The sequence below is a fragment of the Rhinopithecus roxellana genome, chromosome 1, assembly GCF_007565055.1.
Source record: "Rhinopithecus roxellana isolate Shanxi Qingling chromosome 1, ASM756505v1, whole genome shotgun sequence".
Lineage (NCBI taxonomy): Eukaryota > Metazoa > Chordata > Mammalia > Primates > Cercopithecidae > Rhinopithecus > Rhinopithecus roxellana.
Window position 1 is genome coordinate 92,111,321 of NC_044549.1, and position 19,224 is coordinate 92,130,544.

The 19,224-nt window shown below is 40.0% G+C and overlaps 1 protein-coding gene across 6 annotated transcripts in view; it reads left to right on the forward strand.

Annotated features, from left to right (window-relative positions):
* Positions 1–19,224, forward strand: part of ATG7 (autophagy related 7) — a 277,811-nt gene that overhangs the window by 147,541 nt on the left and 111,046 nt on the right. For 5 of the 6 annotated variants that reach the window (XM_010377280.2, XM_030927958.1, XM_010377281.2 and 2 more), the window contains one exon: positions 9,563–9,685. The exons of the other annotated variant lie outside the window; for it this stretch is intronic. In XM_010377280.2, coding sequence (XP_010375582.1) covers positions 9,563–9,685 — 123 coding nt within the window. The remainder of the gene's footprint in view (positions 1–9,562; positions 9,686–19,224) is intronic. 6 annotated transcript variants of the gene reach the window in all.

Sequence of the window (19,224 nt, forward strand, 5' to 3'; positions counted from 1 at the left end):
GCATCTATTTCTTCTTGTCATACTATTAGTTTTTACCCCATGTATTTTTATGTACTGTTGTTAAGTACATACACATTAAGAACTGTATCTTACTGGAGAGTTGAGCCCTGTATTATGTAATGCCCTTCTTTATCTAATAACATTACTGGCTTTGAAATCTGTTATATCTGAAACTAATTCAGATACTTCTACTTTCTTTTGATTAGTGTTAGCATGGTGTACTTTTTTCCATCTACTGAAAATATGTCTTTATTTAAATTGATTTTCTTTGAGATATTATATAATTGGGTCTTATTTCTTGTCCCATTATAATTGTCTTTGAATTGGTACATTCAGATCACTGTGATTATTGATATAATTGGATTAATATCTACCATATTTGTAACTATTTTCCATTTGTCACCTTTGTTCTTTGTTGCTATATTTGTCTTCTCTTTTTTCTTACCTTTTGTGGTTTAATTGAGCATTTTTTAAAAATTTATTTTTTGTATATGTTTTTAGGGTCTCACTCTGTTGCCCAGGCTGGAGTGCAGTCATGCAATCTCAGCTCACTGCAGCCTCAACCTCCCAGGCTTAAGCCATCCTCCCACCTCAGTCTCCCAAGTAGCTGGGACTACAGGCATATGTCACCATACCTAGCTATTTTTTTTTTTTTTTTTAATATTTTGTAGAGACCAGGTCTCAATATATTGCTCAGGCTGGCCTTGAACTTCTGGGCTCAAGTGATCCTCCTACCTCAGCCCCTCAAAGTGCTGGGATTACAGGTGTGAGCCACTGTCCCCAACCAACATATTTCAATATGGTTTCTTTTATCTCCCTTTGCTGGAAGCGAAAGAGATTTCTCTCCGATATTTACTGGGAGAACCTGGTTTAGCTCCTAGAAGTAAAACTCACAAAAGCATGGGGGCCTCCCTATAACTAGGTCCCCCTGGAGTTTTTATCACTGGGACTTGTCCACACCTAGCAATTTGTCAGCTACAGTTTGTTATTCCACCCCTTTCCCAGTTTCTGTGGAGGTTTCTGTTCCAGTCTATTGTGATTCTCTGTATCCACCTGACTGTCTCTCCAGTTGTGGGAGCAGTGGTGTATTAGTCCGTTTTCACACTGCTGTCAAGAACTACCTGAAACTGGGTAATTTATAAGAAAAGAGGTTTAATTGACTCACAGTTCCACATTGCTGGGGGAGGCCTCAGGAAACTTACAATCATGGTTGAAGGGGAAGCAAGGCACTTCTTACATGGTGGCAGGAGAGAGAGAGAGAGAGAGAGTGCAAAGAGGGAAGTGCCACTTTTAAATAATCAGATCTCATGAAAACTCGCTATCACAAGAACAGATGGGAAACTGCCCCATGATCCAATCACTGCCCACCAGGTCCCTCCCCTGACACGGGATTGCAATTTGAGATGATATTTAGGTGGGGACACAGAGCCAAAGCATATCAAGTGGATTCTCCTGTGACCTCACCGAAGTTTTTAAGAAATACATGCACATGTATTTTTTATATCAAGAGCGGGTAAGTGTAATGCTAAACAAGAAGTTAATAGAAACTGCATGTTTCCTCCCCTCTTTGAAAATACTTTAGCAATTGTTTTTAGATAGAGTGCACATTTTCTGGAGTCATTGTTTAAGAATAATAGACAAACAGGCTGGGCATGGTGGCTCACACCTGTAATCCCAGCACTTTGGAAGGCTGAGGTGGTTGGATCACCTTGAGGCCAGGAGTTCCGAGACCTGTCTGGGCACCATGGCAAAACACCGTCTCTACTAACAGTACAAAAATTAGCCAGGAATGGTGGCGTGCACCTGTAATCCCAGTTACTGGGGTGGCTGAGGCAGGAGAATTGCTTGAACCCAGGAGTCAGAGGCTGCAGTAAGCCAAGATCACGCCACTGCACTCCAGCCTGGGCAACAGAGTGAGACTCTGTCTTAAAACAAACAAAAAAACAAAGACACTACAAACCCACTTTGCTTTTCATGAATTGAAAATCATTATATGGTGTTGTCAGGAGATCTTAGACTCTGTGAAAGGCATTTTCCAGAGAGTCGCCCAAAATTGGAAGGGTGTTGGGGGGACGAAATGCCTAGGCAGAGATGATGGGTTTGATGTAGTAAAGAGTAAGGAGTCACCAAAGTGTCTTAGCAAGGGAATACTCTAAAAATCATGTTTTAAGAAGAGATTCTACCATCTTTGTCCGGGGTATGGGTTCATAGAGAAAACCTAGCGTCATAAAACAAGCAAGGAAAACCATGGATTATGAAAGGATCTTTCTACAAAGAGAGTAATTAGTACTTCTCTATTTTGCAGACTCTCTCAGTACCTTCAGAATATTTACAGCCTTCCCAAATGTAATGTGTACCCTTCTCAAGACTATGCATAATGCAGTCACTTGAGAGTTGTGCTGTGTTTTACATAGATTGACAGGTTCTTGTTCAAATTCATTGTGATGGCATCTTTTCATTTTCTTTTGGGGTAGTTTTAAATACATTTTCCTTTTTAAGAAGGCTAGGATGTTTGGGGGGAAAATGCTCGTACTTTTTATAAGCCACTTACTCTCATAACACAGATTAACTTCACAACACATAAAAAGAATACTGGAGAACCCTTGCATGATTAAATATGTCCCTAGAGGATTAAATTTTTCCACATATTTATAAGCCAGTGCTATTAACAATGTTCCAGCATTAAACTTTCTGTACATCCTCATTATGGAGGAGGCCTTTTTTTCTTCGTTCTGCCCTTGCTGTTAGTTTTTCCATGGTCAGATATGTAGCACTATAAAATTATCTGTGGAAACATACAATCTGAATGTTTAACTGGAGTCTAACAAAGTATCATGTCTGAGACTGTTCCAATTTTGTTCAAAGATGTCAGTTTTTCAGACTTACTTGTTCTTTTGTCTTACTGGAAACCTGGCAGAAGGTAGCTATTTACAGGCATATCTTAGAGATATTATGGAGTTTGTTCCAGACCACCACAATAAAGCTAGTACCACAGTAAATCAAGTCTCACAATTTCTTTGGTTTCTCAGTGCATATAATAAAAGTTATATTTTTACTATACTGTAGTTCATTAAGTGTGTAATAGCATTATGTCTCAAAATACATGCATACCTTAAGTAATACAAAATACTTTTTTTTTTTTGCTAAAAAATGCTAACAATTATTGAGCTTTCAGCATGTTGTAATCTTTTTGCTAGTGGAGGTTCTTGCATTGATATTGATGGTGGCCACCTGATCAGGGTGGTAGTTGCTAAACGTTGGGGTGGCTGTGGCAGTTTCTTAGAAAAAGACAAGTTTGTTGCAGCAGTTGGCTTTTCCTTTCAGAAAAGATCTCTCTGTAGCATGCAGCGCTGTTTGATAGCATTTTACCCACAGCAGAACTTCTTTCAAATTGGAGTTGTCCTCTCAAACCCTGCTGCCACTTTATCAACAATGATGTTCTAAATCCTTAGTTGGCATTGCAACAGTGTTCACAGCATCTTCATCAGGAGTAGATTTCCATCTGGAAACCACTCTCTTTGCTTACCTGTAAGAAGCAACTCCTCATCTGTTCAAGTTTGATCCTGAGATTGCAGCAATTCAGTCACATATTCAGGCTCCACTTCTAGTTCTCTTGCTTTTTTCACCACATCTGCAGTGACTTCCTCTTGAACCCCTCAAAGTCATCCATGAGGTTGGAATCAACTTCTTTCAAACTCCTTTTGATGTTGATATTTTGACCTCCTTCCATGAACCACAAATGTTCTTACTGGTATCTAGAATGGTGAATCCTTTCCAGAAGGTTTTCAATTTACTTTGATCAGATCCATCAGAGAAATCACTCTGTATGGCAGCTATCGCCTTATTAAATGTATTTTTTAAACAATAAGTCTTGAAAATAAAAATTACTCCTTGGCACAGGGCTGCAGAATGGATATTGTCTTAGCAGGCATGAAAACAACATTTATCTCTTTGTACATCTGGATGACCAGGTACATTGTCAGTGAGCAGTAATATTTTGAAAGGAACCTTTTTTTCTGAGCAGTAGGTCTCAATAGTGGGCTTAAGATATTCAGTAAACCATGATGTAAACAGATGTGCTGTTACCCATGTTTTGTTGTTTGTTATAGAGCACAGGCAGAGAAGTTTTGGAATAATTTTTAAGGGCCCTAGGATTTTTAGAATGGTCAGTAACCTTTGGCTTCAACTTAAAGTCACCAGCTGCTTTGGCCTTGACCAAGAGAGTCAGCCTATTTTTTGAAGCTTTAAAGCCAAGCATTGACTTCTCCTCTGTAGTTACGAAAGTCCTAGGTGGCATCTTCTTCCACTAGAAGGTGGTTTCATCTTTGTTAAAAATCTGTTGATTAGCCACATCTGTTTTCTGAGCTAGATCTCATAATAACGTGTTGCAGCTTCTACATCAGTACTTACTGCTTCACCTCTCACTTTTATGTTATGGAGACACCTTCTTTCCTTAAACCTCATTAGCCAACCTCTGCTAGCTTCCAGCTATGCTTCTGTAGCCTCCTTACCTCTCTCAGCCTTCATAGAAGTAAAGAGACTTTGAGTTTTGCTCTGGATTAGGCTCTGGCTTAAGGGGATATTGTGGCTAGTTTGATCTTCTCGACCACTAAAACTTTCTCTGTAGCTCTTTTACTTTCTTATTTTTGTGTGGTCATTGGAGTAGCACTTCTAATTTCCTTCTAGAACTTTCTCTGTGCATTAACAAATTGGCTGTTTGGTGCAAGAGGTGTAGCTTTTTTTTTTTTTTTTTAGTATGTCTCAGCTTTTGACATGCCTTCCTCACTATGCTTAATCATTCCTAGCTTTTTTTTTTTTTTGCTTTTTTTTTTTTTTTTTTTTTGGAGACAGAGTCTCACTCCGTTGCCCAGGCTGGAGTGCAGTGGCGCAATCTCAGCTCACTGCAACCTCTGCCTCCCGGGTTTAAGCGATTCTCTTGCCTCAGCCTCCCAAGTAGCTGGGATTGCAAGTGTGCAGCAAAACGCCCAGCTAATTTTTGTATTTTTAGTAGAGTCGGGGTTTTCACCATGTTGGCCAGGCTGGTCTTGAACTTCTGACCTCAAGTGATCCACCCACCTCGGCCTTCCAAAGTGCTGGGATTACAAATAGACATGAGCCACCGTGCCTGGCCCATTTCTAGCTCTTGATTTAAAGTGAGAAATGTGTGACTCTTCCTTTCACTTGGGCACTTTGAGGCCATTATAATTGGCCTGCTTTCAGCATTGTTTTGTCTCAGGAAATAGGCCGGAGGAGAGGGAGAGAGATGGAGGAATGACCAGTTGGTGAATTGGTCAGAACACATACAACATTTATCTACTAAGGTCACCATCTTATATAGGTACAGTTTGCGGTGCCCCAAAATAGTTACAGTAGTAACACCAGAGGTCACTGATGACAGATCACCACAACAGATATAATAATAATGAAAAAGTTTGAAATATTGTGAGAATTACCAAAATGTGACAGAGAGACGCGAAGAGAGCACATGCTGTTGGAAAAATGGTATTGATTGCTTTGTTCAATGCAGGGTTGCCACGACTTTCAATTTTTTTTTTTTTAATTACTAAATACGTAGTGCTTACCATTTCAAAAAAGATCATTTAATTTCAGTGCACATTTTTTCCTGACGTAACATTCTGGTTTATAAGGAATCTTGTTATTACTGAGGGATTGAGTTATTTATTAATGCCATTTTTTTTTCAGGTGTTAGGTTGTCAAATTAATTTCCTGTGGCTAATCAGCCTGGGCTTGACTCTATGCACATAATGGTCCTCCACTCCCCCAGCTCTCCAGGACTTGCAGTCTCTCTGATCCCACCAGCCTGCAGGTCTTTTCTTTGTTTCTTTTTCTTTCTTTTTTTTTTTTTTTTTGAAACAGAGTCTTGCTCTGTCGCCCAGGCTGGAGTGCAGTAGCGCAATCTCGGCTCACTGCAAGCTCCGCCTCCTGGGTTCACACCATTTTCCTGGCTCAGCCTCCTGAGTAGCTGGGACTACAGGCGCCCACCACCACACCCGGCTACTTTTTTGTATATTTTGTAGAGACGGGGTTTCACATGTTAGCCAGGATGGTCTTGATCTCCTGACCTCGTGATCTGCCCGCCTCGGCCTCCCAAAGTGCTGGGATTACATACGTGAGCCACACTGCACCTGGCTGCTTGCAGGTCTTTTCTTACCAGCCAGGACTCTTTCCCAGTCTCTTCAGTGGTGTTCACCAGACCCTCAGTTTCTCTGACCTTAACCTTTTGATCCTTATTCTGCCAGTCTCTTAGCTTAGATGGGTTCTTAATTTCTTTTCTCCCCAAATTTTTATTTTCTGTCCTGACCAGAGGCATCAGATTGTTCTACACTGTTTAAATGTGCCAGTCAGCATCTCTTCTTCCACTCTCTGCACAGCTGGGCCTCAGGGTCACCACTCTTCTCAAGCCCCATAGTCTAACCCTTCTCAGGTCACACAGGACTTCCTGCCTGCTATCTAGACCCTGGAGCTCTCCTGCCCCCTGTCCCCTGGTCCCTTCACTTTTCACTGCTGCAGCTTTGCTCATCCTTCCCTCCTCATTCCTGCCCCTGGGGGAGAGCTGCCCTCCTTTCCAGTGCCAACCTCTTCATCAGTGCTTTAGAGTTCTGCTTCAGCACTAAACAAAAACAAACCAACTAAATTAAGATTTTAATATTTTTATATTAATATTTAAAATTGTTTAATTTTTATAAATGTTAAATAACATTTGGTTTTAAGAAATATTAAATATTTAATTTTAATAAATATTGTTTATTAACATTAAATAAAGGTGATCAGGTGGGAGGATCACCTGAACCCAGGAGGTTGAGGCTGCAGTAAGCTATGATTGTGCCACTGTACTCAAGCCTAGGTGACAGAGCGAGACTGTCACCAAAAGCAAAAAAAAAAAAACAGAACTGTTTGCAGCAACAAAAATTAGAAAGCACTACCCTTTAACAGAGAGCTGATTAAATTATGGTGTATTTATTATTGGTGGCAAATTTTAATAAATATTAATTTTTAATAAGTATTTTAAAATCTTAAATATTGAGTAATATTTAATATTAAGTAACACATGCACATGGATTTAAAAATTAAAGTAGTATAAAATAATCTACAGAGGCTATTTGATGCCAGTTTGTGTGTATGTGCATTCTTCCATAGATGATACATGCATAAACAAGTATGTACATCCATGCATTTCTTCCTCTTCCTGTCTCCTCCTTCCACTCTTTTTGAACACAAATACTATCTATACACAGTCTAGATATTGCTTTTTAAATATATTGCTATGTTTTGGAAAACAATTTGTGTCAGTATTATAAGACCTGCCTCATTCCTTTAACAGATACAAAATATGTTGTTTTTTTGTTTTTGTTTTTGTTTTTTTTTTTTGAGACTCTGTCACCCAGGCTGGAGTGCAGTGGTGTGATCATAACTCATTTCAACCTCAACCTCCTGGGTTCAGGTGACCCTCCCACTTTAGCTTCCCAAGTGGCTGAGATTGCAGGTGCACTCCACCATGCCTGGCTAATTTTTAAATTTTTCTGTGGAGTTGAGGTCTCACTATGTTTCCCAGGTTGGTCCTGAACTCCTAAGCTCAAGCAGTCTTCCTGCCTTGGGCACCCAAAGTGCTAGGATTACAGGTGTGAGCCATCGTGCCTGGCCCAAACAGTGTTTCAGTAAGCATCCTTACAATGGAAGTCTTTGTGCCCTTGTACAACTTTATCAGTATGAAGTCTTAAAAGTGGAATTGCTAGATTACAGGGTGCCTACATTTTCATCTTCTAAAAAGAGAAAAATTCTATTTCTTGTATTATTACTGTTCCAGTCTGTTTATGCATTGTTGATTTCTTAGGTATGGCTTCAATATCTGCTATCTTTTTAAAGCATTCGTCTCTTTATTTCTTGTGAGTTCTGAGAGAATTTCTGAGGCATTCTGGTTCAGCATTCTACATTTCACAGTCCCTGTGATCACTGAATTCCTAAATGTGATACTCATTGTTTGTTTCTAAGAACTCTTTACTGTTCTCATATTGTTCTCCTCTCAAGTGTACAGGCCTTTTATTTTTTAACTTTTCTTTTTTTTTTTTTTTTGAGACTTTTTTGAGACGGAGTCTTGCTCTGTCGCCCAGGCTGGAGTGCAGTGGCCAGATCTCAGCTCACTGCAAGCTCCGCCTCCCGGGTTCACGCCATTCTCCTGCCTCAGCCTCCCGAGTAGCTGGGACTACAGGCACCCGCCAGGTCGCCCGGCTAGTTTTTTGTATTTTTAGTAGAGACGGGGTTTCACCATGTTAGCCAGGATGGTCTTGATCTCCTGACCTCGTGATCCGCCCGTCTCGGCCTCCCAAAGTGCTGGGATTACAGGCTTGAGCCACCGCGCCCAGCCTATTTTTTAACTTTTCACTGAAGGATAACATATATCCAAAAAAACACACAAATCTTGTGTTCAACTTAATGAATTCTCAAAAAATACACCTTATGTAACCAATGCTTAGATAAATAAACAAATTATTACCAGCACTTTGGAGTGTCCCTTGTGCCCCTTACAGTCTCTCTGTGGGTAGCCACTATCTTTTCTTCTAACACCACACATTCATACTGCCTACTTCATTTTAATTTTATATAAATGTAATTATACAGTACATACTGCTACTCCTTCCTTTCGTGTAACATTATGTTTGAAGGTAGTTTGTTCTCACTGATATATAGTATTCCATTGCATGACTATACCACAATCCATTTGTTCATTCTACTGTTGATGGTCACCTCAGTGGTTTCTAGTTTTGGGCTATCATGAATAGCGCTGCTATGGACACTTTCGTTTGTGTCTTCTGGTGCACATATGTACACATTTTTGTTGGGTGTGTATACACATGGAGTAGAATTGCTGCATCATAGGGTATAGAGTCCTGGTTGTTCCACATCCTTGCCAGCACTTGGTATTTTCTTTGTCATTTTAATGTTTTTGATAGGTGCAAAGTAGTGTTTCATTGTGGTTTCAGTGTTCATGTCTCTAAATACTCATGCCATTGGCTCTTTGGATATCCCCTTTTGTGAAGTACCTATTGAAATTTATTTTTCCATTTTAAAATTATTTTTAAAAAATATATTTGGCTAGCTGGTATGTCACATTTTTTTTGACAAAATCCTTTTGCCCCTCCCTTCCCATTTATCCTTTTAAATTTATTTTCTTGGCTTTTCTCTCACCTGTTTTCTAACCAGTGAACTTTAGGGCCACTAATCCTAACTCTTCTAGAATTTTTAGTGAATTTGCATGAAACTTACTTTATTGAGAAAACATTGATATGCAAACTTGAAGATAATGTTATTGTCATTCTAAGAAGGGAAAAGATGATTACTAAGCCGCTTTTAGTTTTTTGGCCACTAGATTGCATTTTATCCCCATATTGCATTCTAGTTTTTTGGCCACTAGGTTGCATTATTATCCCCATATTTAATTCTCATTTTAATTTTATTTTTGACAAGAGCTTGTTAGAAGTGAAAGTCTTTTAATTTGCATTTTAAGTCTGGAGCCTCCTTTTTAAAAAATGTAAATGTTTTACAGGTTCTTGATCAATATGAACGAGAAGGATTTAACTTCCTAGCCAAGGTGTTTAATTCTTCACATTCCTTCTTAGAAGACTTGACTGGTCTTACATTGCTGCATCAAGAAACCCAAGCTGCTGAGGTAGGAACAAAACAAGCTTTCTGTAGTGAAGACTGACATGCTTAAAACTATTTGATATTCGCCATATGGAAAAAGAAGACAGCAATTAATTTTAATTTTTGTAACTTAGAGCAAATATCACTAAATAAGTCTGCTAGTTACCAGAGAACAAATAACCTTCAGCGAGTGCTGGATACTGATGTGTGTAGGTTGCTGTCCAGTAGGTGCCTAATACACAAAATCACTGTGATAAAGGAAGTAGAGGTTGTAGATTTCCAGGCATCTCTTGTCCTTACTGAAGATCTGCATGTGTATGGCCATTGGAGAGAGTTGGCTTTAATGTTCATATATCAAAATGTAAGTTGGTGAAGACATTGGACTCCAGCTATGTTCTTTAGAAAGAAGGTATTGGACTCTGGCCATGTTCTGATCAGAAAGAACATGCCTGGCTTGTTCATGATTTGATCAGTCTTCATAGACCCTGAACCGTACCATGAAATGGCTTGCCCAGACACAACCCAAGAGGGCCATGCTTTGTTTCTCAGCTAGAATATTTTGCAGATCTTAATTTCCTGGGTCATTGCATCATTTTTTTTTTTAAGACTGAGTTTAAGAAATAAATTACTGGCCAGGCGAAGTGGCTCACACCTGTAATCCAAGCACTTTGAGAGGTCAAGGTGGTGGGTCACAAGGTCAGGAGTTTGAGACCAGCCTGGCCAACATGGTGTGAAACCCTGTCTCCACTAAAATAAGAAAATTAGGTGGGTGTCATGGCAGGCGCCTGTAATCCCAGCTACTTGGGAGGCTGAGGCAGGAGAATTGCTTGAATCCTGGAGGCAGAGGTTGCGGTGAGCCGAGATTGTGCCATGCATTCCAGTCCGGGCGACATTGTGAGACTCTGTCTCAAAAAAAAAAGAAAAGAAAAGAAAAGAAATTATTTTGTTTTTTCCAGATGCTCGCTGTTCTTAGAAAAGGGATTGCTGTGTATGGTGGTAGAGCTATTTGGATCACTTGGCAAAATGTGCAATTCCTCAGATTTGATGAGTGAATCAAATCAATATCTTTTCCCCTTAGTTACCTGGGTAAAGAAACTATGAGGAGAAATGTAGCTTATGGAGTGTTTCCACAAACTACATAAGGAAAACCTTGACTTCCTGTGTCCTGCGGGGGTATTGCACTTGCCATTAGTCCTTTTCAAGTTGCAATTCTTCCCACCAACTAAAGAGAAATATATAAATTATTTCTAGCTAGGTGGCAAAACTCCCTCAGCCATCTTGTCAAATGATTGCATAGGTGCAAAGATCTATAAACTCCTCCATAGGTTACATATCCTTACCATTCAGGGAGGCCTCAAGTTGTCAATGAATAGATGGCCAGGCCCAATACTGGACTAGCCAGTGGTGAAAGGGCTGCTGTTTGGAGAGGTGGAGCTAGCACTGAGTATAGGAAGACCATGTGGAAATACCAAAGTCAGATCTTTTGGAGCTTTGAGCAGATTGTGAGATTTTCAGGTACACCAGGGAGGCAAGATAGTACATCTCTAGTGCTGGACTTAAACTGAAGGCAGTCCTTCTTTAAATTGTTTTAGTGTCCCCTGGGCATTAAACAGATGCAGTCTTCCACTTATGGCCAGTAGTTAGAGCCACAGAGAGTCTATTTCAAGTTTCAGGAGATGAATGGCATCTCTGCCGCTCTTTGAGAGACTTGAAGGTATTTTTCCCCTGAATTGTAATTGGGTTCCCAGGCAGGGTTCAGAACATTGTGTTTATTGTCTGCCATATTATCTTTTAAGCAGTGCTGTACCGCCTGATGGTATGGAAGAGGTAACATAGATGTTTGCAAACATGCAGTCATTTGATGAGATGGCTAAGGGAGTTGTGCCACCCAGCTAGAAGTAATTTACATTATTTGTTTAGTTAGCTAGAACTATTTCAACTTGAAATTGAGTCACTTTTCCCCTCTAAAACAGAGCAGATGCTAGAATAGTGGGCAGGTTTCTAGATTTAACCTGATTTATCTTACATTTTAGTTTGTCAAACTTTAATGGCTTTTTCAAAGACTTAGAGAAAGTTTAAAAGCAATAGTGACTAAATAGATGGTGAAGCAGAAGGGAGCGTGGTTTCATCCACGAGCCTGAGTTTTCTTTTTGAATTTTCCTCTACTAAATTATATCTTTAGCTTTGGAGTCATATGTCACATCAAATTTTAGATTAGAGATGGTAAACTGGTTGGCCTATGAGCCAGATATGGCTTGCAGGTATGTATTTTTTGGTCTGCCCTGTATGTTAAATTTTGAATAAAGCCATCATTTAAAAATCACAAGTTTTAGGCTAGGCATGGTGGCTCACAGCTGTAATCCTAGCACTTTGGGAGGCTGAGGTGGGCAGATCAACTGAGGTCAGGAGTTCAAGACCAGCCTGGCCAACATGGTGAAACCCTGTCTTTACTAAAAATGCAAAAATTAGCTGGGCATGGTGGCACATGCCTGTAATCCCAGTTACTCAGGAGACTGAGGCGGGAGAATGACTTGAACCCGGGAAGCAAAGGTTGCAGTGAGCCAAGATTGCACCACTGCACTCCAGCCTGGGTGACAGAGCAAGACTCCGTCTCAAAAAAAAAAAAAAAAGAAAGAAAGAAAAATACACAAGAGGGTCTGAATTTCCCATTTCCAACTTTGAAAAATCAGATCTGGGAACTCCAGACATGCATCTCTTAATAGTGATGGTTAGCTAGAGCCAAGAAGCAAACTTTATAGATCACGCACTTGATATAAAATTTAAAGGTATTACAAAATATTCTGGGCTGGGCACGGTGGCTCATGCCTCTAATCCTAGTACTTTGGGAGGCCAAGGCGGGCAGAGTGTCTGAGCTCAGGAGTTTGAGACCAACCTGGGCAACACAGTGAAACCCCATCTCTACTAAAAATACAAAAAACTAGCCTGGCATGGCAGCATGCACCTGTGGTCCCAGCTCCTCAGGGATGAGGCAGGAGAACTGCTTGAACCTGGGAGGCAGATGTTGCAGTGAGCTGAAATCACGTCACTGAATCCCAGCCTGGGCAACAGAGTGAGACTCCGTCTCAGGGGAAAAAAAAAAATTCTGTGAAAAGGAAATCTTCCTTCTATACCTGTCTCTTTAGCCCCTCAGTTCTTTTCTGGAGACAAACTGTTGTTACTTTCTTGCCCAGAGATATTCTTTAGGTTATATTCTTTATTTAGATGATGCCCTTTAGTAGGTGACCCTTAATAGGTATTTGAGTTTATAACCCCTGTCTTCAAAAATGATCATTTTTCTTTTTTTTTTTTTTTTTTTTTTTTTTTTGAGACAGAGTCTCGCTCTGCCGCCCAGGCTGGAGTGCAGTGGCCGGATCTCAGCTCACTGCAAGCTCCGCCTCCTGGGTTTACGCCATTCTCCTGCCTCAGCCTCCCAAGCAGCTGGGACTACAGGCGCCCGCCACCTCGCCCGGCTAGTTTTTTGTATTTTTTAGTAGAGACGGGGTTTCAGCATGTTAGCCAGGATGGTCTCGATCTCCTGACCTCGTGATCCGCCCGTCTCGGCCTCCCAAAGTGGTGGGATTACAGGCTTGAGCCACCGCGCCCGGCCATGATCATTTTTCTTAACTCTGAATAGGACTGTGTTTTAAGATAAGGTTTGAAATACAGTACTTAGTAGAGGACCTCATAACAACAAAAATTGTTATAACTACATCATTTTATATTACTTGGAAAAATGTGTGTGTAAGCAAAATATATAAATATATATTAAATATATATGTACATATACCTTTACATATATCTGTGTAAAAGTATTTTGATTTACATACCTGATTCCCAATGCGTTTACAGGTGGTCAGTAATAAAAACACAGAATTCTGCATTCTATTTAGAAAGGTCTCCACTTATTTATTTTAGCAACACAATCAAAATGCTAAATTAATTCTCATTTTGGGTTAACTGTTTCCATCAATCAACATTGAAATTGCAAACGATTCAACTAGATAATTATGTGACATTACCATTATATACCTTGTTTATAAAATATGTGTTTAAAAAATGTACTGAACATCTTTTGAAAATCTGATACTAAGCACTGTGCTAGTAACTGAATACAGAAGTTAATGAGACGCTGACCCTCATGGGCTCATAGTCTAGTGTGAGAAACTGACATGTAAATAGTGAGCTCTAATGCAATAAAAAACGTTTTAGTCATTTGTATATTAAGTGCTGAGAGAGCAGTTACTTCTGCCTAGGGGAATGGGGATGTCAAAAGCTTCACAGGAAGAGAACAAATATTTCACTTAGTTTTAAAGGATGAATAGATTATTTTTAAAAATAAAAGTTGGATTTTGGCAGAGGAAGAGTAGAGAAGGGAAGGGCAAGAGGCCTAGGGCATTCTAGACTGAATAAAGGTCTCTGAGGCCAAGTCTTTAGTATATTACTCAAAATCATGAGTAGTGTGACGTACTTGGAGCCAGAGTTACCTGAAGTCAACATAATGTTTTTTAATAACAGCTTTATTGAGTTATAATTCACATACCATAAAACACACCATTTTGGCCGGGCACGGTGGCTCACGCCTGTAATCCCAGCACTTTAGGAGGCCAAGTTGGGTGGATCACTTGAGGTCAGGAGTTCGAGAGCAGCCTAGCCAACATGGCAAAACCTTGTCTCTACTAAATATACAAAAATTAGCCTTGAGTGGTGGCGGGCGGCTGTGTTCCCAGTTACTCAGGAGACTGAGGCAGGAAAATCACTTGAACCCGGGAAGCAGAGGCTGCAGTGAGCTGAGATCGCACTGTTGCATTCCAGCCTGGGCAACAAGGATGGCAGGGGGAAAATAACCACACATACACATACCCTTTTAAAGTGTGCATTTCAGTGGTTTTTAGTATATTCACAGAGTTGTGCAACCATTACCACTCTCAGTTTTTTTTTTTTTTTTTTTCTGAGACGGAGTCTCCTTCTGTCGCCCAGGCTGGAATGCAGTGGCCGGATCTCAGCTCACTGCAAGCTCCGCCTCCCGGGTTTATGCCATTCTCCTGCTTCAGCCTCCCCAGTAGCTGGGACTACAGGCGCCCGCCACCTCGCCCGGCTAGTTTTTTGTATTTTTTAGTAGAGACAGGGTTTCACCGTGTTAGCCAGGATGGTCTCGATCTCCTGACCTTGTGGTCCGCCCATCTCGGCCTCCCAAAGTGCTGGGATTACAGGCTTGAGCCACCGCGCCCGGCCACCACTCTCAGTTTAGAACATTTTCATCTCCCCCACCCAAAACAAACTCTGAACCTATTAAATGGTCACTCCCCATTCCCTCCTTCCAGCCCCTGACAACTACTAATCTTCTTTCTGTCTGTAAGGATTTTCTATTCTGGACACATCACATAAATGATCCTTTGTGTCTGGCATCTTCTGTTTAGCACAGTGTTTTTAAGGTTTATCCATGTTGTTGTAAGGTACGTAATTGTTTTTTATTTAAAGAAAAAGTCTCAATGCTATTAAAATTTTCCATATTCTTTGCACCTGTAGTCTGTCTCCCTAAATATAGCCCCATTTATGAAGGAGGAATGCAAAGCTGATCCAACTGGAGACTACAGATTCCTTTATATTCATAGAAAGGGGCACATAGTAATGAATTGGAAGCTATACCCAAGCTAGAATCGTCTAGATTTGTGAGATTGACTAATGCAACCCAATTTTTTGCACTCATCCCCTGTCCATCAGATACCTGAAAATGATTGCAATGATTTTAAACTAGGTTACTGGTATCATCATACTGCTGTTGAGATTAGCAGGCAAATTACCAAGTTAGTTTTTATTGGAGGAGAGGTCAAGATCTGAGGGTGCAGAGTGGAGACTGGGGACCAGGCTGACAAAGATGAGTTTGTTTTAGGTAGTGATGACTTTGAGGTCATGGGATAAGTGAGTGAAAATGACTGGTTGGCATTGGAGATGGGATGGAGATGGAGCTTGGAGAAAAAGAAGAGCACTAGTAAATTGATTTAGCTAGACAAAGGAGATTTAGCCTGTTCCATTTAGCGCAGTGAGGAGAGGCTAAAGAGCTAGGATGCAATAAGAAAAATTTTTAATGAGAAATGTGTGTGGTAGATTAATTTTATCTCAAGTTATAGATTAAAAATTTTAAATACCACATAAATGCCATTTGCCTTTGCTAGTGTTATATTTTATGAAGAAGGGGCCTTGCATAAGGGTGATATACTGGACTTTGGGGATGCGAGGGAGAAGCTTGGGAGGGGGGTGAAGGATAAAAGACTACATACGTATTGGGTGCTGTGTACACTATTTGAGTGACAGGTGGACTAAAATCACAGAAATCACCACTAAAGAACTTACCTGTATATCCAAAAACCACCTGTACCCCAGAAACTATTGAAATTGAAAAAAAGGGGACTTGGACAGATACCCGTATTCTTTGCCAAATTATAGTTGCATTCTGCTCACTGGGGATTAGGAGTTTCCATGGAAGAAAGGCCCCACTCAGCTTTCTCTCCTCTTAAAATGTTGCCTTGTGAATTAGGGAATTTTGCATAAAGTTCTGACCTTTACTTCCAAGACCTTTACTGAGAATGGGTTTGGATACTTGGAGATTGATCCTGACTCCCTGTCCCTCCTAGATCTTTATTTAGCCTATTTGGAACCCAGGGAAATGGCCTTAAAGTTAATGAACCACAGGGTGTCCAAGTCATGGAGCTACTGAGGTTCTCACCAAGTATCTTTTAAATTGCTGCATTTGGGATGGGTGCAGTGGCTTATTATACCTGAAATCTCAGCACTTTGGGAGGCTGAGTTGGGAGGATTGCTTGGGTTTGGGAGTTTAAGGCCAGCCTGGGCAAGGTGGTGAGCCTCTGTCTCTATTTAAGAAAATTAGAAATTAGCCAGGCATGGTGCCACACCAGCTACTTATAATGCTGAGGCAGGAGGATCACTTGAGCCCAGGAGTTTGTGGCAGACAGTGACCTATGATTGTGCCACTGTACTCCAGCCTGGGTGACAGAGCAAGACCTTGTCTCTTATTTTAAAAATAAATAAATGAATAAATAAATAGATAAATAAATAAAAAGCTGCGTTTGTTGAAGAAAGGCTCAGTCTAAATCAAACATGTGAACACTTTAGCCATGTTCCATAAGATTTGCTGTGACTTAGCTTCTTTAGAGTTATTTCTCATCCTATGAGTAGAATACGTATCAGTTCATATGTATTTATTTGTTCCAACTGTGAGTTCAACATCATACTATGAGAAATGGCAAAATATTTGCTAACTGAATCTAACTAGAGATAAGACTAATTTATAAGAGAGTTAATAAAACAAGCTCTATTGGTATATCCTTGAGAAATTCAAATTCCCAAGTCCCTTTACCCAACTTCCCTGAAATACTTCATTCCTATTCATGAAAGTTTGCACGTTCCATGATTCCAAGATTAATTTTAGACTTTTACTTCCTTGCCTTGACCATATTATCAGTGTTTGGTGTCGTACCATGCAGTTATGAGTTCAGGGTTGCAGTTACAGAGCACCATTAACATAATTTGCATTTTGTCAAGGTTGTACTAAACAGAACTTCCTTTCTGCAGATTTGGGGATTAATGAATGATCTAAAAAGAAAGTTTAGCAACAACCATAACACAGGCTATAAAATCATAAACAGACAAGCAGAAATGAATAGGGCTGAGCTGAGGAATTGATTATGAATTAAAATGTAGATTATGATTCATTCACTATAGAACTCAGAATTCTAGAATATGCCCATTTCTCCCATAGCCAGAAAGTCATATGAAAAACATTACGGTCATGTAACATGACTTCATTGGCACAGCAATTTACTATTCAGCAAAGTAAATAACACAATTAACAAGTGTTTCTGCTGGGCCTTTCGCACTTACACTGAGATTTTGGCCTCTCCCCCACACAGCTGGTTTTGATTTGGTTCCTGTGGAATATTTTGTTTTGTTTTGTTTTGCATTTAACAACAGTCAGATATTTATGTACAGCTTCATCAAGAGCCTCTGATGACAAATATGCCTTTGGAGGCCAGTAGAAGCTGTGGGAAACCCCCGTGTCAGCACTCAGACCTGTTTCCAATGGAGAGAAATCGCTTTGGGGATTGAACTAGCCTGCTCATGAATCCAGTTCCTTTTTCCCAGAGCCTTCTGCTAGCTCACTTCCAACCCGTGCTGGCCATCCTGGGACTGTGTCCTGCCTTGATTTTTCCTTATGAAGCAATCCCTTAAGACACAGCCTTGGCCCTCTCTCCTGAGTGAGGGAGGAAAGGCAGAAACAGGCAGAAAGCCATTTACTTCTTAGATTGGAAACTAGAGCCTAGTTTTTGAAATAAAGCTTGGCAATATCTCACTTATAACTTACTTTATAAAATGTGTACCTTGTATTTGCTGTCACAGTTATCTACATGAATTTGAGATGTTTGGATAAATTGGTATTAGGGAAGGTTGCAACTGGAGAATAGACAATGAAGTCTGGGCAGAGTTCCCCACCCTTCGGAAAAGAGTCTTGGACAGTATAATCCGCTTGGAGAAGTCTAAGGGAGAAAGAAGGGGGGAAATCATAAATGCTAAAAGCAAAGCAAAGACAGCTAGTATTAGGAAATAGAACATGGGAATCCAGTCCTCCTTACATTGTAGTCCTGGTTCCACCAGTGTTCTCATGAGTGACCTTGGATGAATCCTTCAGTGTTCTGTGCATGTTTCCCCACCTAAGATGAGAGGATTGAATCATGTGAAATTCTTTTTTTTAAGTCTCTTTTCTAGAAAAAATGAAATGCTTTTCAACTCTAATTTAGTGATTTTGATTCAAATATACCATGTATAACCAAAAAGGAAAAAGATGGACAAGTTTTACATAAAAGTATTTAAAAATGTATCAAAGTACTAACTTTTTATACATTTTATAAATATTCTTTGGTATCTATTATATCTAGCTACCATTGCCAGAAACTTTTTGCAGATTTTGAGATTTATATCTACTTTGAACTTTAATAGAACATTGCTTATACTTTGTATTGATTGGTGTGTGTCACTCCACGTATAAATCTGAAATGGTATAATTCAGCCTAATAACTTACCTCCTTCATGAGACTTGGTGCCACTTTTGACTTCTTTATAAACTCAAATCCACCCTGGCCATAATTGGGTATGTTCACGAAACATGCTACTCACTACCCCTCAGTACAGCTTCCAAAGCCCTCTTACTTTAATAGCATCCTTAGAATGCTGAATGTGTAATAACAGGGAAGTTTCTTAACAGTCAGCCATATTACATTAGAATACTCATAAACTGTATGCGTAGCCCAAATCCTGGCCTGGTCAGAAGGGTCTGAGTTCATACCCCAGCTCCCACACATAACCAAGACTGCCATGTTCCTCTGTGTGGGCTGTGTCAGGCAGAACTGTGTGCAGCAGTCATGTGAGACCTTGGGTTATTTACTTCATTGACCTTCGTTTCTATCGTTTTGTAGGATGTGATTAATAATTCCTACTCTTCACAATTACCATATTAAGCAAGAAAGCACCTTACAAAAGAGAAAATAAATT